Below are 24,488 nucleotides of genomic sequence, written 5' to 3' on the forward strand. Positions count from 1 at the left end.
TCCTTGTAGGGCGGTTATATTTTTCGCCAGCTTAGTTAGGGTGGAGGATAATTTTGAAAAAGAATAAAAGGGGCGCTACGCAGACGAATACGAAGTATATATATATATATATATATATATATATATATATATATATATATATATATATATATATATATATATATATATATATATATATATATATATATATATATATATATATATATATATATATATATATATATATATATATATATATATATATATATATATATATATATATATATATATATATATATATATATATATATATATATATATATATATATATATATATATATATATATATATATATATATATATATATATATATATATATATATATATATATATATATAGTATAGATTCATTATTCTTTCCAATAAGCATGAACCAACTAGCTCAACAAGTTTTGTTAAGATAATTTTGAATGCGAAGACTATTCGAATAAAGCGCTCTCAACGAAACAAATGTTATAACGCAATGTTCTCGTGAACATTCGCTTCGCAGAATATGCTGGCGGCCTGTGTTTTGTTGGCAGACTGGAAGAGATTTCGGAAGTTGTGTGCGCACATTGAGAGCAAGCCAGAGTGGCCAGAATTAATAAGCAGACCGCTCAGCCTGCGAAAGAAACAGGAGCCGCCCCCAAGAAGGAATAAAAAAAAAGGCTTCGTTAAACTCGGTGAACGAATTTATCGAATCATGGGGCTAAAATTACATGCTATACGCAAGTCAAATCAAAGTGGGTAAAAACAGCACTAAAATGACGCGAGAACGTCAGTAACTAAAAAAAAAGTGGCCGGAAGGCTGGTAGCAAAACGTTCATTACAACGACGACTGCGTGCTAAAACCGATCAGGAAAGCGTCGTCGTTCACGTAATCGCTTTCGAAAAGGTACTTTTCCATTTTTCCTATTCCCAGCCAACCGGAGACGAGCGTTTCGCTGTTGCTCGAAGCCGAATACGTAGGGGGAGTGTTGAAGGCATCGCCGAGCGCGAACGAGCTCGTCACGTGACCGTGATCGCTCGCGTTGTGGAACAGCGTGAACTGGCACGTCCTCTGCAAAGGCCACGGCGGCTGGCTGGCTCTGGGGACGTCGCTGGCGGCGTCTCGGTGAATCTTCACGGACACGCTCAGTTCCATCATGGCGACTGCGAGGATGCAAACCTTGAGCTCGACCTTGTAACCCGGGGCGATGAAGAACACGGGGCTGTCGACGAAGTGGACGCCGACACGGAGCCTCGAGTACGGCCTTACTACCCACGTGTAGCTCCTAACGGGAACGTCGTCCCGCTGTGACCGCGAGGGAGGAATAGCTCCTTCCACGGCTCCTCCCGCAGGGAGGGACACCCTCGCCGCGTCAGCCAGTTCAACCAAACGATCCTTGATCAGTTCGACCCCGCTGAGGAGCTCGAGGAAGAGCGATTCGTTACGCTGCTCGATGTCTTCCGCGGCTCCGGAAGCGGCCTCTCCAACCAACTCTCGGACATCACCTTCCAGATCGGCACGCACAAAACCTCCGCAGACGGGAAACAGTATAGAAGCGCCGTCGGTCTCGTCCACTTTGACCGTAGGAACTGTGCTGGTCCTGGAGCTGTTCTTGGCCGGTTCATTCATCCGAATTCGTCCCTCGTGTTGAGCTCTGAAGTGGTCCGCAAGCTTCGGTCGAGTCATTACCTTATAACAGAGTGGGCAGATTACCTCGTAGAAGGGGCACTTCTGAAAATGAACTGTCATGTCGGCCAAGTCGACCGTGTAAGTGCATCCGCGTTGCCTGTTCCAGCAGAAAACGAGCAAGCGGCGCACGGCTTCCACGCTGGTGGTCTGCCTCGGCGTGGCAGTGAGTATCCGCGTGGTCTTGTTGTCGATCGGGCACCGCGGTGAAGAAGGGCGGGTCTTGACGACGTCCTCGAAGCACGCGGCGCAGAAGACGTGCTTGCAGCGCAGCGTGTAGTGCTCGGACGGCACGGCGCCGCAGGAGGAACAAACCGGCACGGTGGCTGGCAAGTTGTCCACGAACTCAACGTGATGTCTTTCGAAGATGGCGTTGAAGCCCATCAGAAGGTAGCGTTTTGGCTGAGAGGACGTCGCCATGGTCGGTCGGAAGGCAGTTCTTCTGGAAGTGCGTCGCGTGCGGGAAACCTTTAGAAAGAGTCCAGGCGGAGTGTCGCACTTTATTCGCTCGGCTTTGCTCGGTGTAAGTGAGGCTATGTGTTATCAAACGAAAAAAACAATATCAGAGAACGAAATAGCTGAGGCCCTTATCTTGTATAAGGTTTTCGGGCGTCGAGGGCTTGCCTCGTAAATGAGACGAGCTGCGCTATAACGGTGTTTATTGGCGTTAACGTGATAGACCGAAAGCGTTTTATAAAGTTCACATCACGCGTGCATGCGCATATGAGTCCACCATTTCCACGCCCGGTCTCGCTTCTGTGTTTTTGGTAGTTTGTTTGATTGATTGATTGATTGATTGATCAGGGGTGAGACAGCTGAATCAGATTTGGGAGCAGTTTTTGGAGCAGCGAAATCTCGATTTTGGAGCAGAAGAACCTTGACTTGGAGCAGAATGATGACATTTATTATGTCACCTTAGGAGCCTAAAAATCAAATTTTTGGCAACTCGGGGGAAGGAGGGGAGGAGTGCACTTATTAAAGGGTTTTGAACGTACATAACCCTGGAACAGCCCTTCAATGAAGTTTTCTCCACTAGAGTATCACAAGGCACGAACTGCACTACCTTTTTACAAGCCATTTATAAATTCTTAGGCTCTATGCATAGATAGCATGGAGTGCCGTTGAAAACATCGAATCGAAAAACTAAGCAATCGTAAGGCATTTTCATTATCATGTGAATGCTGAAATTATTGTTTTTGTAATCCAGACTCGGCTTTCCGCACAATTGTAGAGGCATGGCAAAAGTTGCACAAAGCGGGGTGACAATCTTCACACCCCATCAGCCCTCCCATTTCAATCCCCAAGGTGCGCATTCACTACGATCACAATTTGAATGACGTTGGTATGGTTTAGCCACCTCCCTCTTGGCATTCAATTTCACTTCAGATAGATAAACCATTATTACTAGCGTGCAATAATAGCCCGTCCCGCTATCGGACACAGCTTCAACATTTTACGGCAGAGTAGCTGCACCGCCACTTCTGCATGTCGATCGTCCCACTCCCGCCCCTGGCAAGCTCGCTGTCAAAGGCAGCAATAACTCAGCGTTTTATTATAACACCGCAATGAGTCGGAAATTTCACTTCAAGCACGCACCGCGCCTCTCACTCAAGGCCGAAATATGGCGAATTCATGGGCCCCACGTTGTTTTTGATGAACTCCACTTCTTCCAGTCACGCAACTTCCCTCAACAGATTAAACGACTAAATGAAAACCCAACCACCCCCATAACCAAAACCACAGTAGAAATCGGCGAAGAGCACTCTGCCTGAACCACGAGCAACTGCTTCACCCGACGGCCATGTTTTCCAATATTCACCACACCAAGATGGCGGCACCCAGTAATGTCGTTCCGGAGATACGGCGCTCCGAAAATTGCCGTCTTTTCATCAATTTTCACCAGTAGTTTTTCGCCTGAGTACACATACGTATTTTTCCTACAGGACTTTGCAGTTGTTTCCCATTGGAAAACTTAAAAAAAAAAAAAACATTGTGACCTTAGAAAAAACTATCTTGGGGACAATTTTATGTGGGTTTTTTATTGAATGATCAATCAATAAAACCTTTACAAACAGGATCACCTTGGGGGTGCTGGAAAATTATCCGTCAGTAAGCATTTTGCCCCACTGAAACTGGCGGGAGTGTTAAAATCCTTGGCTCTCAGACTGTTTTGGAGCAGTTTGGCGCAATTTTTGCAATTTTCAAGCTTTTGGAGCAGCCTGGCACAGGACAGCAGATTTGTATCAAAAGTGCGCAATATGCGCAGCTGTCTCACCCCTGATTGATTGATTGATTGATTGATTGATTGATTGATTGATTGATTGATTGATTGATTGATTGATTGATTGATTGATTGATTGATTGATTGATTGATTGATTGATTGATTGTAGTGTTTTAACGCGCCGACACAACACAGGTGGGGCTCTGGATTAATTTTGACCACCTGGGGATCTTTCACGTGCGCCGAAATCTCGTACACACGGCCGCTTTTGCTTTTCCCTCATCAGAAAAGCGGCCGCCGCGGCCGGAAATTGAACCCGCGTCCTCGTGCTCAGCAGCACAACGCCTTGGCCGCTGAGCCACCGCGGCGGGTGATTGATTGGTTGGTTGATTGATTGATTGGTTGGTTGGTTGATTGATTGATTGATTGATTGATTGATTGATTGATTGATTGATTGATTGATTGATTGATTGATTGTGGGGTTTAACGCACCGAAGCGACGTTTGGGCATGCAGTGCATGGGGCGCGCCGTGGTGGAGGGCTCCGGATTAACTTTACCACCTGGGTGTCTTTAACGTGCGCCGGTATCTCTACACATGGGCGTTTCTACTTCAATGCGATAACATTATTAGGCTCATTTTTCGATTTCCCCGTGCCTGCTAGCCGTCCGTGATCAGCCGTGCTCATCAAGTGTCCGCGGAAATACGTCATCGCTGCCTTTCGGAATCTACGACTGGAAAGGCAAAAGGCTCGTCTGAACCTGGAATACGCGCAGCACCAGCTTAAATATGAAAAAAAAAATGACAATGATAGTACGACTGAGACTAAGAAAAAGTACGCGAGTTCAGCAGGCGCCGCGCCTGCGCAGTGAAGTTAATTCTACGCTCGGTCGGTGGTGGAATGCTCGGCAGACCGTCGCCAGCGGCTCTCACATCATAACTAATGTCGGAACAAACATTGTGCCACATAACAAAAACAGGGACAGAATATCATCTACAAAAACTAACTAAAAAAACTAACTAAAATGTTTCGTAGTAAGAAATAGAACCATGGTGCATAGCGTATAGTTAAAGTAATTTTAATCTACTTTTCGAGTTTTCCGCGGGGCAATGGAATGATGGCACTACGCGACGAAGAGAAAGAAAAAAAAAAGACACCCAAAACTATTGATGAATGTCTTCCCAGAGAACACAAAAGCAAGAATCCATGGCATGGCCCTACTGTCAAGCGTCAGAGCCGGTCTCGCAATCGCCAAAACACACAAAAAACTGGATGTTTAGGATTGCTTTCTATGTGAGCACTGAAGGACACATCACCACGCATTTGTACAAGTTTAAAATTGTTTATATGTTCTGCCGTCGCTTTCCGATGTGCATGCATCTATATCGTCATGTTCCTTATGCCAAGCATTACATGCGCGGTAGCGCTTGATGACAGACCGGTAAAAATTACGCCCACCTCCCCTCGCAGGAACCCTGGTGTGATGCGACGCTAAGGGGGTTCAAGCGCAAGCGGAGAGCAACCGTCGACGAAAGGCCGCCGGAGAGCGGCACACCGGTTATATGCGCAGCGCGCCCGAAGGAGAGGATACCGCGGAGAGAGTGCCGCGGCTATGACGCAACACAATGCAATTTAATCCAATCCAAGTCAAGCCAAGCCAAGTCAAGCCAAGCCAATCCAATCGAATCCAATCCAATGCCCCTCGCGAGAGAGTGTCCGCTATCGGAGAGGAGAGTGGGAGTGTGGCTGCGGACAACAACAACGGACGCACGCGGACAACAACGGACGCACGCAGGAAGGACAGGGCCGCCGACAAGAGATGCTCTGAGCGTCGCATCTGAAAGCACAAAGGCTCATGGGTGCATTGTTTCTCCCGCGGAGAGCCGCCACTTCCGGTTCGGCAGCTCTCCTGGCCTCCCGTACGCCGTTGGCTTTCATGCGCGTATGTGCTTGTTGTTTATTTGTTTCCACCGGGGGAAAAAAACGCTCATGCATCGGGAATTCTATAAATAACAATAACTGACCCTACTAGGGGTTAATCTGACAGGTAAGCACCCTGTGACAAATAAACAACGCGCACACACGCGCCTGAAAGCCGCCGGCGTACGGGAAAGCAGGAGTGATTTCGAACCGTAAGTGGCGGGAGCAGACGACGTACCCGTGAGCCTTTGCGCTTTTTACCGGTCACCTACTGTCGCCGCTGGGCGCGTACAGCGCTAGACACATGCATGACGAGAGCGCGCGATTGGCATGCGACTGATCGTTACGACGGTCGCACAGGACCGGTTTTGGCGTCGTACGCTGGTCGGAGGAGGCTCACGAGGTGCGACGTGCGATAGGTCATAGAGTTTCTCAATATTGAGAAACTCTATGCGATAGGTGACCTGTAAAAAGCGCAAAGGCTCATGGGTGCGTTGTCTGCTCTTGCCACTTCCGGTTAGAGATTTCGCCTGGCCTCCCGCACGCCGACGGCTTTTACGCGTGCGTGTGCGTGTTGTTTATTCGTCACAGGGTGCTTACCTTTCAGAGGAGCCCCAAGTAAAATTCATCGTTGTTATTCATTGAATGCGCGATGCATGTGCGTTTTTTTTTCACTGGAAAAATATAAACAACAAGCACACGCTCCCGTGAAAGCCGCCGGCCTACGGGAGGCCAGGAGAGCTTTCGAACCGGAAGTGGCGGGACTCCGCGGGAGCAGACAATGCACCGATGAGCCTTTGCGCTTTTTACCGGTCACCTATCAACAGACCCAATTGTCCTGGTGCGATCGCGCTTTTTACGATACAGGCATGAGTGAGGCAAGCTCCAAATATGGGGGTTTTCAAAAGCGCATGGCGCAGAGGGAAGGTTGTTGGGTGGGGAAGATGAGGTGGAGGCGGGTGGGATGTGGGGTAGGTATTCGTCTGCAGCCACCGCCAAGTTGTAACATCGTCTCGGGAGAGGCGCCAGCGTAGTGGTGGGAGGCTGCGGCGAGTTAGGCGCGAATTTCTGTGTGAATACTAGTGGGTGGGGTTAATCGCGGGGGGGGGGGGGGGTAGAGATTTGGCCACCGTCGGCAAGGGCTCGGTGTTTAATGGTGAGCCGCGGCGTGAGCCGATTCATTGCCAAGTATGTCGGCGTGTCCAGGAGCGCAAACGATGCGGAGGAGGAGGAGGATAAACTTTATTGACAGCATCGTAATGTGGTGTGGGGCCCTCAGTCCAGGACTCCATTGGAGACCCCTGCCGCCACGGCCCTTTCTGCCAGCCTAAGCTGGGAATCGAGACCGGAGCTGGACAGCTCCCTCTCCCACTGCTCACGGGAAGGGTGCGCGATTCTTCTAATCTTAGGGTTTACCGAACACTCCCATACGATGTGATACAGGGTGCCCGGGGCAGCGCAAAATTTGCTCAGCGGGAAGTACTGCGTGGTGGAGCAAGTGATGTTTTGACGGACGAGGAAACGTATTTGTTTGGGCGGGGCCAGAGGCAGTGCTCCTGCCCTTTGGTTAGAGATTCATGACCGGGGGGAGAGATCATTCTTTGGCACTTATAGTACCCCTTTATGTCTTGATATGTAACCAAAGAACACGCAGTCTCTAACCTACACCCTCGTGTCGCCTGGCGGGATAGATCTCGGGCGATGTCGTGGGCGGTCGTGTTGCCCTGGAGGGTTGAGTGGGCTGGCGTCCAAACAATCTTCACTTTTCGTTCGGGTGGCTTTTGCAGCAGGATGTCCAGAGCCGTCTTGGAAACTCTACCACGAAGGAAGTTTTGGCAAGCCTGTTGCGAGTCCGTAATAACGGTGGTTGGGCTGGAACAAGGGGGCCCACATTTTGAGTGCTGTGCCGATAGTCTTTTTCTGCACCGCTTTTCATGGATAACCATCAGCGCTTAACACATCCAGCATCCCCTACATGTAGCTCAGTCGGTACGGAAGAGGCTGCCTCATTAATCGCAGTGGTTGAGGCCATAGAGTTAGTTTCATACTAATATATATATATATATATATATATATATATATATATATATATATATATATATATATATATTAGTATGAAACTCTATGGTTGGGGCAGCCGACTCCGGTGTGCCGGACAATCCCCCTGGCTCTAACTCAGGGGGCGCCTCTGTTCACGAGACCAATCCCCAGGGAGGGGGGGGGGTTGTAGAGGACAACCCCACCGCTAATGGGGATTTGCTCCCCGAGGATGTGTCCGACAAAATCGGACAATATCTACTGAACTATCTGCAGGACTCACGGAACAAAGTGCCATGTCCAGCACGGTAGAAAGTTATGGAAGTCTATTTTAAGCTACAAAGGATAGTACTGTGTCTGAGTATTCGGAAAGCGAAGGCCGAGGGCTTGAGCTCCGCAGGGAGCTGAGCGACGTGCGAGGCCGGCCCTCCCAGCCGGTTAGTGGAGAAGTTGAGGTTCCCCCCTGTCCCTCGCAGAGGTGGTGGGGCGTTCGGGCGCATCCGCCGCCCCTTGCGGGCGACCGTCCGCGGAGAGAGATGGGCGTCCTGAACACGCTCTACATCTTCGACTCACGACCCTCACACCATCTCCGGGGAATGACATTGTCACTCTACTAAAATCGACTTTTCACCCCAGTGACATCGGGGTCGGGCCTGTCACGTTTAAACCATCGCGCGCAGGACTAACGGTAACCTCGGAGGTACGGGGTTATCTGGAGAACCTCGAAGATGCCATCAAGACAACACCCGCGATCCGCTCAGCGCTGATCATTCAGGAACCTTCACGGCGACTTCCCCAACTAAAAATTAGAGGAGTTGACCCTTCCATTGTCCCCGCAAAGTTGTTAGGCCAGATAAACGTGCAGAACGACCTAACCATCCCCTCTGAGGATTTTAAGCACAGAACGGTGTTTACGGATGGTGGTAAGACACACGTAGTAGAAGTGACGCCCCGTGTTTTTGCCACTTTAACTGCGAAGAAGAAATTACATACAGGCTGGACTTTCTGCGCACTGGTTGAGAATTTTTACATTCCCACCTGTTATAAATTATCCTCCCTTGGCCACTCGACAAGTGCACTGCGGGGCTCCTCATCCAGTCTGTAACAACTGCTTGGTAGATCACGAAACGTCGGCGTGTTCTCTTGCAGAATATGCGAGTTACGTATGTAACGAGTGTCGCAGGTGGCGCCGGCCTCGTAACCATTACTTTGGGGCGACCACCTGCACATCCGTTTCGGCGTGGGGGGCGAGACTGCGCGCTCGAACAGATTATGGGGAACCATTGGTGGCTGATCCCTGATCCCGAATCCCCACTGCCGCGGATGTCTCTCGAGGGATTAAAATTCATACCGCCGAATCTAGATCACACACGAGCTGCAATCACCCACATCATAGATTACATACAGAATCAGGCAATTCATTTCGCAATAATAGGAGATCCGTATGTGCGCTCTGGCGGCATACCGGGGCTCCCTCACTCCGTGATGAAGTTTGCGCACCCAGCGGCTCCAAAAGTTCTTCTAACCCAATCTGTGCCGTTTGACCCGTTCCCGGTGCTGGCAGTGCGGTTCTCATCCCGGGAGTTTTCATTCTTGCTTGTGGCCGTGTATGCTGCGCCTTCAATATCAATAACCGAAATCTCAGATCTGTGCATCCAACTTCTAATGACGTCAGAAAGCCGCCATGTTATGTTATTATTGCAGGCGATTTTAACTCGAAGAGTCCGTGTTGTGTGTGTGTGTGTGTGTGTGTGTGTGTGTGTGTGTGTGTGTGTGTGTGTGTGTGTGTGTGTGTGTGTGTGTGTGTGTGTGTGTGTGTGTGTGTGTGTGTGTGTGTGTGTGTGTGTGTGTGTGTGTGTGTGTGTGTGTGTGTGTGTGTGTGTGTGTGTGTGTGTGTGTGTGTGTGTGTGTGTGTGTGTGTGTGTGTGTGTGTGTGTGTGTGTGTGTGTGTGTGTGTGTGTGTGTGTGTGTGTGTGTGTGTGTGTGTGTGTGTGTGTGTGTGTGTGTGTGTGTGTGTGTGTGTGTGTGTGTGTGTGTGTGTGTGTGTGTGTGTGTGTGTGTGTGTGTGTGTGTGTGTGTGTGTGTGTGTGTGTGTGTGTGTGTGTGTGTGTGTGTGTGTGTGTGTGTGTGTGTGTGTGTGTGTGTGTGTGTGTGTGTGTGTGTGTGTGTGTGTGTGTGTGTGTGTGTGTGTGTGTGTGTGTGTGTGTGTGTGTGTGTGTGTGTGTGTGTGTGTGTGTGTGTGTGTGTGTGTGTGTGTGTGTGTGTGTGTGTGTGTGTGTGTGTGTGTGTGTGTGTGTGTGTGTGTGTGTGTGTGTGTGTGTGTGTGTGTGTGTGTGTGTGTGTGTGTGTGTGTGTGTGTGTGTGTGTGTGTGTGTGTGTGTGTGTGTGTGTGTGTGTGTGTGTGTGTGTGTGTGTGTGTGTGTGTGTGTGTGTGTGTGTGTGTGTGTGTGTGTGTGTGTGTGTGTGTGTGTGTGTGTGTGTGTGTGTGTGTGTGTGTGTGTGTGTGTGTGTGTGTGTGTGTGTGTGTGTGTGTGTGTGTGTGTGTGTGTGTGTGTGTGTGTGTGTGTGTGTGTGTGTGTGTGTGTGTGTGTGTGTGTGTGTGTGTGTGTGTGTGTGTGTGTGTGTGTGTGTGTGTGTGTGTGTGTGTGTGTGTGTGTGTGTGTGTGTGTGTGTGTGTGTGTGTGTGTGTGTGTGTGTGTGTGTGTGTGTGTGTGTGTGTGTGTGTGTGTGTGTGTGTGTGTGTGTGTGTGTGTGTGTGTGTGTGTGTGTGTGTGTGTGTGTGTGTGTGTGTGTGTGTGTGTGTGTGTGTGTGTGTGTGTGTGTGTGTGTGTGTGTGTGTGTGTGTGTGTGTGTGTGTGTGTGTGTGTGTGTGTGTGTGTGTGTGTGTGTGTGTGTGTGTGTGTGTGTGTGTGTGTGTGTGTGTGTGTGTGTGTGTGTGTGTGTGTGTGTGTGTGTGTGTGTGTGTGTGTGTGTGTGTGTGTGTGTGTGTGTGTGTGTGTGGAGGGGGGGGGCAGTCCACGGACTCTCGTGGAGAACTGCCGTGATGCATTGTTTGGTGGCGAACAATTTAGAAGTTGCTACCCCTTCTCGTTGCCCACGTTTGTTACGGACTATACGCCGAGGCTTGGATTGACCTGGCAATTTTTCCCAACGTATGGACTGATTTCTCAGTACTTTGGAAGGTCTGCGATTTCCCCACGCTGTCGGACCACAGATACATTCTTTCCTCGGTGCTCTCACACCGACTACCTTCCTGTAAAAGATTGACGAGAGCGGGCCGCCTCCGCGTGATCAACTCGCTGGCGCAAAACCACTGGTTCACGCATGCCAGTAGCTAGGTGCAACATCGCAGACCCGGCAACGCTAGATCTAGTTGTAGATCACTTTTTCGACATATACGATACCCTGCGTGCCACGATTGTACAGACGGTCCGCCTGTAACCGCAGATCAAACCATGGTGGAATGACCAAATAGCGAAACAGCGTTCGTGGGTGCGCTCGATATATACGCAGACGATTTCAGCGCACTCAGGATCCCGCAGAACGTCTGCTGCGCCGAGATATTTATTATTCAGCACTGCAAAAGTATAAAGAGGCAATAGCATAAGCAAAGGAAGTAATTCTGCACAAATTAGCATTCGCAAAATTCCTTGCCCCTGTCATTCTGCCTCCATTATAAACGCCCGACGGGACGTTTACGACCTCGCAGTTGCAGTCGCATGTCAAAAAAGATGATGCCTTCACGGACGACCCTGTGCATGGTGCGGAGAGAAGGTTGGCAGAGGCTGCTTACTCAACTAAAGTTGCAGGCTTTTCACGCCGACCGAGTTTCAAACGGTCGTGATATCTATATTAAGAAGCGCTCGGCTCCGGGGTTGGACGAATTAACACCTCAAATAGTGCCGGCATTCCATGATACGCAACCACAATTATTTTTATTTCTTTTCAATACTGCCTTAAGACTGAGGCACTTTCCTAGAGCCTGGAAACATGGTCGGGTTATGTTTATCCCTAAACCAGGCAGACCATAGGAGAACCCAACATCTTACAGACCCATGTGCATGCTATCGGTATTTGGGGAAATCCTGGAGAAACTCCTTCTCTCCCGCCTGGCTTCACGCACAACAAAAGCACCACATTGGTACTTCAACAATTAAAGGAACGTCTCGCATCAAGGCGTCAAAAATTACTACATTCAGTTTTCATATCCTTGGATTTTCAAGGAACTTTCGATTCCGTTTGGCATCCGGCGGTTTTAAATTTCCTCAAAAACCACTCATGCCCTGCAAATCTGCTTTCGCTCTTGCGGTCATTCATATCCGGTCGGAAAGTAGTATGTAGGCTGAAGGAAGGGGACGCTTCCACGGAGAAGACAGTTGGAAGTCCGCAAGGATCTCCTTTGAGCCCATTACTATGGAATGTGGTGCTGCATGGATTACTGGAAACGTCGCTCCCTTCAGGAGTCTATATCCAGTTGTGACGCTCGTTTAATGGGTTAGTCACAAAGTCATATTAAGGTGGGTCAACGCAGAGCTTGGAGGAAATGAGACACACTGAGGCGAGTGAAAAACATTAACAATTAGTCTAATGGAGTGCCTCAGTGGTGCCGGCTCCCTCACCAGGTTGGGCGGAATCGTTCGGGTTGCAGGGGGGTCAATCGTCGACGGGCCGCCGACGGGCCAAGTGGGTCTCGGGGCCAGGAGATGGAGGCAGTGCGGGGCCGGTGGCTCGGCGAGCTCCAGCTGTAGGCCGCGGTCAAGAAGGGGAGGCTGGGCAGGACCGGTAGCTCGGCGGGCTCGAGGTGTAGACCGGGGCAGGAAACGCTGGCAGCGAGCCGGCTCCTGGGAGGGACGCGCTTTCGGATTGCTCTTACGGCGGCCTCCGAATCGCAAGACGTTTCGCCCCAAGTCTAACCTCGATCTCTCCCGTTCGCTCCTCTTTATCTCCTCCTCCTCCTACGTCCGAGCTGCGGCGGGGAAAAGGGGGAGCAGGGCCGGCTTCAAGCGGCGGTGGACGACGTCGCTCTTCCCCACCCGCCAAGGACGCGTCGAGCGGAGGGAAGCCTGGCTCCCCCCGAGGCTAAGAGGAACCAAGTGTCCTTAGCGAAGCGGCCACGCGTTCCCACGGGAAAACTCCCTGCGGCCAAAGTTCTTCCATCTGGTTCAGAGTAGTCTGGGCACACGCACGACCGTCACATCCGCCCACTCTAGGAGAAGAGTTTTGCCACTGCAAAAGTCTTGAATTGCACACGTGTAGGCATACACATTATGCGAACCGCAAAGCCCAGTCGTGGAGCACGGCACAGTTTGCAGGTTGGGCAATAAAGACACAGGCGAAGAGGCACCCCTACAGCACATAACAAGGCGCATTGTCGCCTCTATAAACTTGACCCTAGCGATTGTCGCGAAAACTTCAGCTGTACAAGCACACACACACACAAAAAAAAACAAAAAAATACGGGTTGCGGAAGCTCGGAATTTTGCTCCAGAAGCATCACCCACCGTAAAGATCGTTTCCCCGAAGTCCGGTGTCGACCAGGAACCCAATCGCCCGGGCTCCGGTTGATTTGGCAGGAGGCTGGCAGGGCGATGGTGTTGAAGTTCTTGAAGATGGCGGTCGAATTGACGAACTCGAGGCGTTGGGGTTGATTAAATGAAACGAAGAGTTTATATACAGCTATTTACAGTAGGAAAACCGGGTACATGAGTAATAAACTGCAAACTTCAGCTAGACGCTAGCTCCGAGTGCGCACAAATCACTCGAGCTCCTCAACTTCGTCTAACTCCTATTCTCGGACGCGTACACAAACCGCTCGAGAAACGACGGCCGAGACTCTGTCTCGCCGCAAGATCCGGCTAGTTGCCCGGTACGGCGCTGCACCCTAAACCTCCAACGCGATCTTAACCTCGACTAGGGGGCTCACAAATCCCAACCAAGCTTTAACGGTCGAGACTCCTTGTCCCGCCGGGAACTGCCCAGCTCGGCGCTCAGACAAGAACGATTTCCAACGGCCAAGTTCGGCCTTATAAAACCTCGAGATCACCCTCTCTCGGGAACGCCCCTGTAGCGTTCGTACACGCGTATGGGAGTGCCCAAATTCACGTAGACAGCTGTCACTCAGCACGCCACGGAATATTCAATGAGGCGCCGCTATCTCCGGGTCAACGGACCGCTCACGGGCCAGCAGGCGCGTACGACCCCGAGGGATGAGAGCGAAAGAAAAGACGCGACTGTGCGTCATGCTGACCGGGACGTGCACTCTTAGGCAAAAAGGACTAAAATAGGGACTAAAATACAGCCGTTAGTCTTCGCGGGCGACCGTTCATCTTCAAAGGGAGTATCTGCGGCAGAGTACGTGCCGTGTGCATAAATTCGGACTAACTGTTCGTCCCCGCCGATCTATAAGGAGTAACGGGAAGACGAAACGCATGCAGTTAGTCTCTTTGCTGCGTCGTTAATCCCCTAATGGCGTCGTCGTTGCCCTTTCGCGCATATGTCTGCGAACAGTTTTATATTTCCAGAACACAAGCCATTGCAGTCACTGGGTGCTTTAGATGGTGCCACGGGAGAAAATATTGATGTTAGTTATAAGAAAATCGCCTAGGGTTAGTAGAGCGGCGGGTAATGGCAAGGAGCGGCGAAGCGCGATTGTCATACGCTTCTCGGCGAGTTTATGTTGATACGCTGTGTTGCATTCGATTCGTGCGAGATAATAACGGCCAATGAAAGCTTTCAAGCGCCTTAACAGTAACTCAAAAATTAGTGACAATAGCAAAAGTGGATTCCTGAGCGTAATGAATATGTATATGTTTAACAGACTAGAAAAAACGCATGTTGCTGATGACAACTGCAAAACAAAAATGCTCGCTACAGGTAAGCGTCTCGAAGTTATCTTTTACACTCGGTACATAATTGCCTTGGGCACCAAAGCTATGACAATGCTGCAACTGCTGTAAAACCCGCTTGCATTTCGCAGTCGCAATCGTCTAGCGACGCGAATTTGAAGAATTCAGGCTAAGCAACACGAAATTCGCTTTCGCCGATGCAGGAAAATATGGCATGTTTCCTTATTCTGACACTCACACAGACGACACTTTTCACATACGTTACATAGAGCACTTAACATATGTATCGAACACTAAGAAAGCACTTAGCTTGCGCTAATTTGTGCGGAAACAAATGAGTCGTCCGATCGCCCAGCTACCTATCTCAACTAGGCGACGACGAGTTGATTGTTATTTACGAAAAAACTATGGTTGTGAGGCTCTACTTCGAATCGAACTGAGCAATAGTCCCTAAACCTAGCAAAGCGCTAAGCGCAAAGCGCGAAACGCGGTCACGTTCGCTTGCACCGGTAGAAATTCCGGCACCAGTTGCAATGGATCTGTTGCGTTATGCACAGAACTACACGCTGTACACTTGAATATTATCTGCCGCAACAACCGTCTGGCGGCGTGGTCTAGCGGATAGCGCGTCGGGCTCCTTGTGTATAATTCCGGGCGTCGGGGGTTCGATCCCTGCCGGTGCTGGCGTTTTTTTTTCTGCACTCTACGTTCTTTTTCTGCACTCTACGCAGTTCGTCCTTGGGGAGTATCGGAACGGACCATCCGGGTGGGGGACTAACCGTTCGTCCCCTCGCAGTTAGTCCCCAAAGGGACTAATGATTGTGGCAGAGGCCGTTAGTCCCCGAAAGGACGAACTTTTAGTCCTTTTTGCCTAAGAGTGTGGTAACAATGGAGACTCGTGCGGCGCTCGTCCCGACGCCGGTAATCCCTCCACCTCCGCGCGTCTAAGCCCCGTGTACATGGACGCGACAGGGGCGGGGTGAGTTGAGTGGCGGGTTGAGCTTACCTCGACGCGTCCGAGTTTATATGACCCCGTCCAAAGAATCGAGGTGAGGGGAGCGGCGGGGTTCCCGGAAAAGGGGCTACCGTATTTTCACGATTCTAACGCGCACCCTCTCTTGCTAAAAGGTAGCTTAATATTTGTGTGGGCGTTACAATCGGGCTCAAAACCGAAATAGGCTTTAAAGTGGCCAGCAGCATTCCCATGCGCAACGTACACTAAGTACCCGCAAAATCCAACTCAATCCAATAAAAACAATCCGTCAACACCACGTGAGTGAATTTCGGCGCACTGATTACTCAATGGCATGCCGCATACCCTGGTCAGCTGTTGCACATTTTTTTGTGCTTCTGCTTAGCCCCTAACGCTTAGAATTATGAAGATCAAGGCACTTGAAATCGCAGGCAGCTTCAGTGTTCCCCGCTATAACTTTATTTTCAGCAGCAGCTGGATAAGCAACCTTGTGAAGCACAATTCATTATTGGCTTCTACAGCTGCATACGCCAAATAAAATCTCCCTCTTCCAGGTACGTGGTGTCATGTCTTTTCCATATGCGCAGTACCGTCAGTGTCACTTTTTTTTTTTTTCGAATTTTCCTGCGCGAAGTTACCCGCGCGTTACGATTGGGGGCGCGTTAGAACCGCGCAGATACGGTATTCTGCTCCCCGCGGCCCGCCGACTCAGCCCGACGAGAGAGCTAACCCACCCCCTTCCTCCGAGTTGACTGGACTCGCCGCGACGGCTCTCTGACCCACCCCGTCCGCTTATACATGGGGGGGTCGAGTCCAAAAAACCTGTTTATTTCGACTCAACGCGCCCTCGTCGGGTCAATGTAAACGGGGCTTAGCAGACGTTACCAGAATCCGGTGGCGCTGTCTGCTTTCTCAATGGGGGATTACCCTTGCGGTATGTGGTGGGCCAGACAATCCGTCTCCCTTGCGCGCCGTGACAAATTGGCGTCAACTGCTCTGCAGTGTTGGCAGTGCTACGTTGTCAGACAGAGTGGCGGGTTCTCACGCGCAGCCCGGGCGCCTGGCCGCTAATCTCATAAGTGGACCTTACACCCACCATCGCATGTTAGGGAGGGTATGGTGCAGCACCCCTGCTTCGCAAGGCATAATCGTGCAATGGCTGAGGACGGCCGCCTCCCGCGGTTGGAAGGAACGATTCGATGGAATTCTGAATAATTTCATCGATCACAGCTTCGGGCGGCATGTCCCCGAACGGTCTCGCCGTTGGGCTACTGCATTCAGGGGACGGGGGGTCGTGGCCTGTCTTTGTCAGCCACCGTTACCGGCTGTTGCTCATTTCCGGTTTGGCACACAGCAATTTTGAGTTTGTTTACATTCACATTTTTCTCCTCTCTCGTTTGGATCCCACGGATTCTGCACGTGACGTCAGAGAGCTTCTCGGCCACGCGGAACGGGCCCTTCCATTTCGGCGAGAGTTTTTTGGTCAGTCCGGGTGTCCGGAATTCTACCTTCACGAAAACTTTGTCGCCTACCTCGAAACAGCTGGGTTGGCCTCTTAGATCAGAGCGCGCCTTTCTCTTTTCTGCTGTTTTGATGAGAGCCTCGGCCGCCAGCCGGTGTGATATCAAGAGGCGTCGAGCCAGTTCCGCGCGGTAGTCCTCTATGGTGTTGTAATGAATCTTAGCCGCCTCATCGTCTTCGCTCGGCGTCGTTGCATCGCGCCCGTGGAGGAGGAAAAAGGGGGTTTCGTTGGTGCCCTCATGAACGGCGGTGTTGTAAGCGAACATCGCAAAAGGAAGCCACTGATCCCAATCTCACTGGTCATGAGCGACAAAATGAGACAACACGCCCACCAACGTTTGGTTCAGCCTTTCTACGGCGCCGTTACATTCAGGATGATACGCGGTCGTTTGTATGCTTCTTTATACCTAAGAGATCGTAGACCTCTTTCATGACCCGGGAGACAAAGTTTGTACCCTGATAGGTCAGCAGCTGCTCGGGCACACCGTGTCGCAGTACTACCTTTTCTACAAATGCTCTCGCAACCGTTTCTGCTTTCTGGTCAACTAAAGGAACAGCTTCCGCGTAGCGGCTCCAATGGTCCACGAAGGCCAATATGTACTTGCTCCAGTGGACCCACTATGTCCATCGCCGTGCTCTAAAATGGGGTGCTAAGCCTCTCAAACACCTGTAAAGGAGCACGCTTCTGATTCTTGGGGGGTTTGTGAACGGCGCAGGAGAGGCATTTGCGACATTACTCCACAACGTCTCGTCGCATCCCGGGCCGAAAATACGCCCTGCTAATCCTTTGACGCGTCTTACGGGCCCCTTGGTGACCCGCGTACGGAGCATCGTGGTGAAGTCGCAACAGCTCGCATCTCATGGAGGCCGGTACCACCAGACGCCCTTTAGTATCGTCTGGTTTGTCTCTGAACCGGAGTAGTCCTCCGTCATCCACATAGTACTGCGTATCACGACCGCCGGCCTGTTCCCGCTTTATACGGGCCTCTTCAACTACCGGCGCGAAACCCTCGACTACCCGGACTGCTGCCCTACTCAATGTATCGGCGTTCTGATTCGCAGGTTCACAAGCGGCCTGGCCTGCCAACACGCACTCGCTTAACAGCGGTAGTATGCCTTCCTCTGCTAGGCGGATTGTGGTTCTCTCCGTCGTGAGCCAATCTCCGGAATTTTTTGGCCCTGTCGACCTTACCAGCCCAATTTACAAGGGGTATTTCGACACCGTCTAAGCTTAGTGTCCCCTTGCTCTGCAACAGGTCTATTCCCTGCCCTGAAAGAATGTTTTGGCCCATAAGGCGGCTACCGGCAACATGGCTTTTTCCGTGCAAATAAAAAACCTTGCCGTGAAATGCCGATCCCCCAACGACACAGGCACCTCACAACACGCGACCGTTTCTAAGGTATCACCCGTGATGCCGACTAGGTTCGCTTCTACCCAGTCCGGCATAGCCTGATCGAGAGCGGTATTTCTTAAAAGGCTGACCTTGGAACCAGTGTCTATTAGGCATTTCAACAGAGCTCCATTCAAGCCGCATTCTACAATCGGGCTTGCCTCCCCACAAATATTTATAACACCAGTCTGAGCGCCCCCTCCGTTTTCCGACTCCACGCGTTTATCTAAGGAAGGGGGCCCTAATAGTTTCCCTGGTTCGTCTCGGAAGCGCTTGTGTTTGGGTTCCCCCCTGTTCGGGTGTCGCCGTCAGCGCGCCTGTTCTCTTTACAGTTCCTCGAAAAAAGGCCGTACTTCCCGCAGTTGTAACAGGACCCCCGTCGCGGAGCACTCCCCCTCCGGCTGTCGCAGTCGCGCATTTGTTTGTTTTGAAGTTCGATGTTAGCCTCCACAAGCTGCTCAACCCTTTCAAGGCGCGCACGCAGGTCGTCGGTCTCCCTGTCGCCTTCCCGCACACTGCGTACGGGCGCATGACCGCTATTCACCGCTCGTTCGTTCCTTTCCTCTCGTACGGCTGCGTCGACCGCCTCATCCAGGGTTTTGGGGTCTCGGGAGAGCGTGAACCTTTTAATTGGATCCCTTAGCCCGTTCAGGAATTGGGTTCGGAGTTGCTCGTCGAGGAGCTCTCTGCGGATTTCGCGCTTCGATTCGGGCTCCACGTCACCACGTCCTCCCATAGCCGCGTTGCCCAACGTGCGGAGCCCCGCCGCGAACGATTGCACGTCCTCACCGTCTTTTTGACTGGCGCACATAAATTTGCGCAATTTTTCGCACTATGGCTCAGTGTCGAACCGCTTTTGTGCCCGTTCCTTGAACTCAGCGTAGGTTTTAGCTGCGGCCGCGGCCTCATCATGCCATGCAAAATAATATGCTGCACCGACCATTTTACAGCGTGCAATGCCTACCAACTGCGCGTCAGACCACCCGCCCAGACGCCCCACTTCCTCCAGGACATGCAAAAAGTCAAGGATGTTGACCCCGTGTCCATCTCCCGTGAAGGACGGAACCATGCCACCCAATGCCATAACACTTGCGCTTATCACGTTCGCTTGGGTCATCCTCGGCCATGGTGTCCCCAGTCGATAAAAACGACAAGACTGAAACTTGTCGTCAGTCGTCTTGTCGTATTTTTGCGAGTCGTACTGTCGTTGCCCCTGTCGTCCTGTCTTGTTGCATCTGTCGTCCTGTCTTTTCGCACAGTTGTTTTGTCGTATCTGTCGCCATGTCTTGTCGCATAGTTGTTTTGTTGTATCTAATTTGTGCTGTCCTGTTGTACAGTTGTTTTGTATATCTGTTGTCCTGTCCTGTCGCACAGCTGTTCTGTTGTCTGCTGTCCTGTCTTGCCACACAGTTCTGCTGTTTCTGTCATCCTATCTCATCGCAGAGTTGCGTTTGTCGTTTTGCCTTGTCATTTTTATATCATGAACACGTTTTACTTTGCTTTGCCATTCTAAACAGTGAACTCTCACTTGAACATTACATCAGCATGCAGAACGAAAAAAAAAAAAAACCACTTGCACAGGGTGACGCTTTCAAAGAATATATATTCGGTGATATAGTTGATTACATTTACATTTACTCGATGGAATCTTTGGCAGATCTGAAACAAAAGACATTAATACCAATTATTCAACTAGACAAAAGCAGTGGCTAGGTGAAGGTGCGACTATTTCCACCGTGTGAGATTAAATTGGGGCATGCATCAATGATGGAATAGCCAGTTTAGACGGTTGCACTGTGGCATATATACAGCTAGCACTTACACCTATCACCTGGACAAGTGACCACGCCTTTCAAGAATTTTCCCCGTGGTCATGTGATAGGAATATTGAGCTTCCTACACAGCATATATCTAAGTAATTGTAACGTGCACTTTTTTCACTGCATTTCTTTTTATGACATGCGTGATTGCTAGTATGTAGCAAAAAAGAAGGAAGACAGTCATGCACTAAAAACTACACAAGCAGCAGTATGCAGGCCATCAAATACTTCCAGCTGGCATTTGTAACTAAAAGCAACTATATGGCCAATGTTGCATTTGTAACAGGTCTAATTTTGTATTACCGAGGCCACACTTAAACATCTACATATGAAGCAGTACTGCATTGTCCATTATTTGCAGTAGTGTGATAATTAACTGATTACATGAACAAATATATATGCCCCTAGCATCCTTGCAAAACCACTAATCCAAACCAATGGGACTAGAAAATTAAGATACAACAACAAAATTCCGGGGCAATTTAGGCCGCTACCAGAAATTTAGGAGGTTTTCATGCTCCATTTACGTGTCTAGGCAGACAACTATTTTCTCAGAAAGCCTGTAAACACAACCCATTAAACGAGCGTCACACATGGTGTCAGCGGGGGGATTCACGTAAGCTAAATCGCCGAGCTAAAACGTGAGATTTCACCCTGACGCTAGGAGGAAACGAGATCTCCTCCTAGCGTGAGGGTGAAATCTCACGTTTTAGCTCGGCGATTTAGCTTACGTGAATCCCCCCGCTGACACCATGTGTGACGCTCGTTTAATGGGTTAGTCACAAAGTCACATTAAGGTGGGTACACGCAGTGCTTGGAGGAAATGAGACACACTGAGGCGAGTGAAAAACATTAAGTGCCGGCTCCCTCACCAGGTTGGGCGGAATCGTTCGGGTTGCAGGGGGGTCAGTCGTCGACGGGACGCCGACGGGCCAAGTGGGTCTCGGGGCCAGGAGATGGAGGCAGTGCGGGGCCGGTGGCTCGGCGAGCTCCAGCTGTAGGCCGCTGTCAGGAAGGGGAGGCTGGGCAGGACCGGTAGCTCGGCGGGCTCGAGGTGTAGACCGGGGCAGGAAACGCTGGCAGCGAGCCGGCTCCTGGGAGGGACGCGCTTTCGGATTGCTCTTACGGCGGCGTCCGAATCGCAAGACGTTTCGCCCCAAGTCTAACCTCGATCTCTCCCGTTCGCTCCTCTTTATCTCCTCCTCCTCCTACGTCCGAGCTGCGGCGGGGAAAAGGGGGAGCAGGGCCGGCTTCAAGCGGCGGTGGACGACGTCGCTCTTCCCCACCCGCCAAGGACGCGTCGAGCGGAGGGAAGCCTGGCTCGCCCCGAGGCAAAGAGGAACCATGTGTCCTTAGCGAAGCGGCCGCGCGTTCCCACGGGAAAACTTCTAGCGGCCAAAGTTTTTCCATCTGGTTCGGAGTAGTCTGGGCACACAAACGACCGTCACACAGGCGTATGCAGACGATATGCTGTTGGTGGTATCTGGACGCCAGCGAATAGAATTAGAACAACTCGCGCAATGCACCCTTAGCAAAGTGTGTGAATGGGCTGCCTCCGTCACAGTGCGCCTAAACGCATCTAAGTGTTCCTACATGCTTTTCCCGAACAGGCGGGTCAGTATGGCTAGGCGTCCGCCCAACATTCGCTTGCAAGGGATGAGTTTAACGCGTGTTAGAGAAATGAAAATTCTGGGTCTGGTCATTGACCCTTGATTCACCTGCATGCCACATGTAAATTACCTTAAAACTAAAATTGACCTCATGGTCCCTAAATTGGTTAAGTTTATCCACATGCACTATCGGCTCCCTTCTTCCAATTTCCGCCAGTTATACCTCCAATTAGCACAACCCACAATAACTTACGCATCATCGGCATGGGCCCGAAAATCCGTCTATCTACTTGAAGAATAGGCTTAAGTCAGTACAGTGGATCCCGTTACTCGCAATGACGGGGCGGTGCAGACTTTCAGGACAGAAACCCTGAATGCCCTAACTGGTATCCCGCCTATTACGTAAACGCTCACAGCTGACAGGGCACAATTTCTACTGTTTTATTTACGCCAAGATACATCTTACCGACGAGCTTCAATCCGGGCCGATCAGGTCCAAAGCCTGTTATATCCTTGGCAGAGACACCCGGCAAGCCGTGTGATATGCCCCGTTTACGCAACTATCCGCGCAGGACGTACTTGAGTGTGCTCGATTGCCCGGACGGAGCCCTTTCTACTCCGCGGCAGGCGCTGCCTTCGTTGCGTACCTGCACACGGGTCGTCTCGTGGATGCAAAGCGACTTAAAATAATCTCGGCCGGTAGCGCTTTTGGGGCGGAGTTGATTGCGCTGAAAGAAGCAATGCTGTTCCTTACAGGATACTCATAAGCGAAGTCTATTCATATTTACATGGACTGTTTATCGTTGCCGTCTGCGTTGGCCTCTCTTCGAGCTAGATGTAATGAGATGGAGGAAGTTCGCGCCCTCTAGTCTCTCTTGTCTGCTCGCTTGCAGCTTTCCCTTTTTCATGACAAGGGACATTTCGGTATGCGTGGTAATTGAGATTGCCGACCACTTGGCAGGCAAAGCATGCTGCGTGGGTGAGCCAAGAGTGGCAACACTTTCGGCAACGGTTGTAAGATCCAGGTTTAAAGGAGCCTTGAAGACAAAACAAAAGTTTGTTTTATTCGAAAGATTAGGTGTTTCATAGTACCCCAAGCGCTTTCCCGGAAGCAAATGATGCTTTATTCACTGAGAAATTAGGCAATTTAACTTTTTAAGTCTCCCGCTAAATTGTACATTTCGTGTCGTGAACAATGGCGTCATATCAGCCGGTACATGAAACAGATACTTAGTATAGTAAGCCAGCCTCCTCTGGGACGGCCATGGAGGAAAGAAAAGTTTAGGAGGGAGCGTCACGTGACTGTCGTGAAACCTAGTCATAAAAATAAAAAGGAAAGACTGATGGGAAATGCCTTGCCTCACGTGATAGGCAAGTGGTAGTTCTTTGCACCTCACGCGGCCGCAAAGAACTACAAAGTTTGGTTGCTGGGCCGTCCGGGTATTCGGGTTTCGGCGACGAGTCCCCGTCCGGGCGTTCCGCGCAGCGCTGCCTGCAACCCTAAAGGCACATTCCCACGGGCGATTCGCCTCGTCGCGCGACGAAAAGCGACGTCGCAAAGCGACGAGCCGGCCGTCGCTTTTCGTCGCTTTGCGACGGCGGAGCAGATAGCTCTCGGTCCGAATTCCCTCGTCGCGCGACGGCCCCGCAAAACCGGTAAGCCAATCATGGCCGCGGAGTAGGCTGACGTAGCCGGAAACGAAACGTTTCTTTACATCCGGTATGCAAACGCTGCGGGCGGGCGGCGGAGGACGAGCCGCCGCCGCCACCGCCGCTGGCCCGCTCGGCCAGGCGCTTGGCCCGCTATCTATCCGGGCCGGGCCGGCAAGCAACTTCCCGTGTGCATCGGTTATTTGGTCAGTGGCTTCATCATGCGTGGAACTCATCAGTGTGGAGAAGCGTGTATGGATTGGAAAAGCAAGTAATAGGTGGGCAGCGAGACGGTAGGTTGACATGCAGCCTCTTCGTTCTATCGGCGACTGGTAAACACGCGTAGAGTTCGGAGGCGTCAGAACTTTGCGCCTGTGAAAAGAAGCGACATTTGTGGGCCGTGATGCGGGTGTTGTGGCGTGAAAGCAAGCGTGTGCATTTCTTCGTGCAATAATATGTTGAAAAGAGCCATCTTGAGTTTGTTATTTTCTGCTCCTCCCGCAACCCGCAAATGCTTTCGGCATTGCTCCAGGTTAGTAGCATGTGTTTTAGTTTTATTTCTACCTGATTTTGTCACGTAACATTTTCTTTGACTGCGAATGGTTGACGCACCAACGAGGTCCTACAAGTCGGGAAGCAGCTGCGCTGAACGCAGTCGCATCATCGCTCATCGCAAGTGCGAACACCACCTCAAGGCCTCATCGCGCGACCCGCGCCGTCGCGCAACGAGGCAAATCGCCAGTGGGAATGTGCCTTAAAGGCACATTCCCACTGGCGATGCGCCTCGTCGCGCGACGAGCCGGCCGT

The 24,488-nt window shown here is 50.9% G+C and overlaps 1 protein-coding gene across 1 annotated transcript; it reads right to left on the reverse strand.

Annotated features, from left to right (window-relative positions):
* Positions 1-476: 476 nt before the first annotated feature.
* Positions 477-2,220, reverse strand: LOC144137611 (uncharacterized). The gene has a single exon (XM_077669548.1). The coding sequence runs from the start codon at positions 2,110-2,112 to the stop codon at positions 844-846; it is 1,269 nt and encodes a 422-aa protein (XP_077525674.1). The 5' UTR covers positions 2,113-2,220; the 3' UTR covers positions 477-843.
* Positions 2,221-24,488: the final 22,268 nt, after the last annotated feature.

Source organism: Haemaphysalis longicornis, unplaced genomic scaffold (genome assembly GCF_048455015.1).
Source record: "Haemaphysalis longicornis isolate Haplotype H1 unplaced genomic scaffold, Haemaphysalis longicornis Haplotype H1 scaffold_417, whole genome shotgun sequence".
In the NCBI taxonomy this organism is placed as follows: Eukaryota; Metazoa; Arthropoda; class Arachnida; order Ixodida; family Ixodidae; genus Haemaphysalis; species Haemaphysalis longicornis.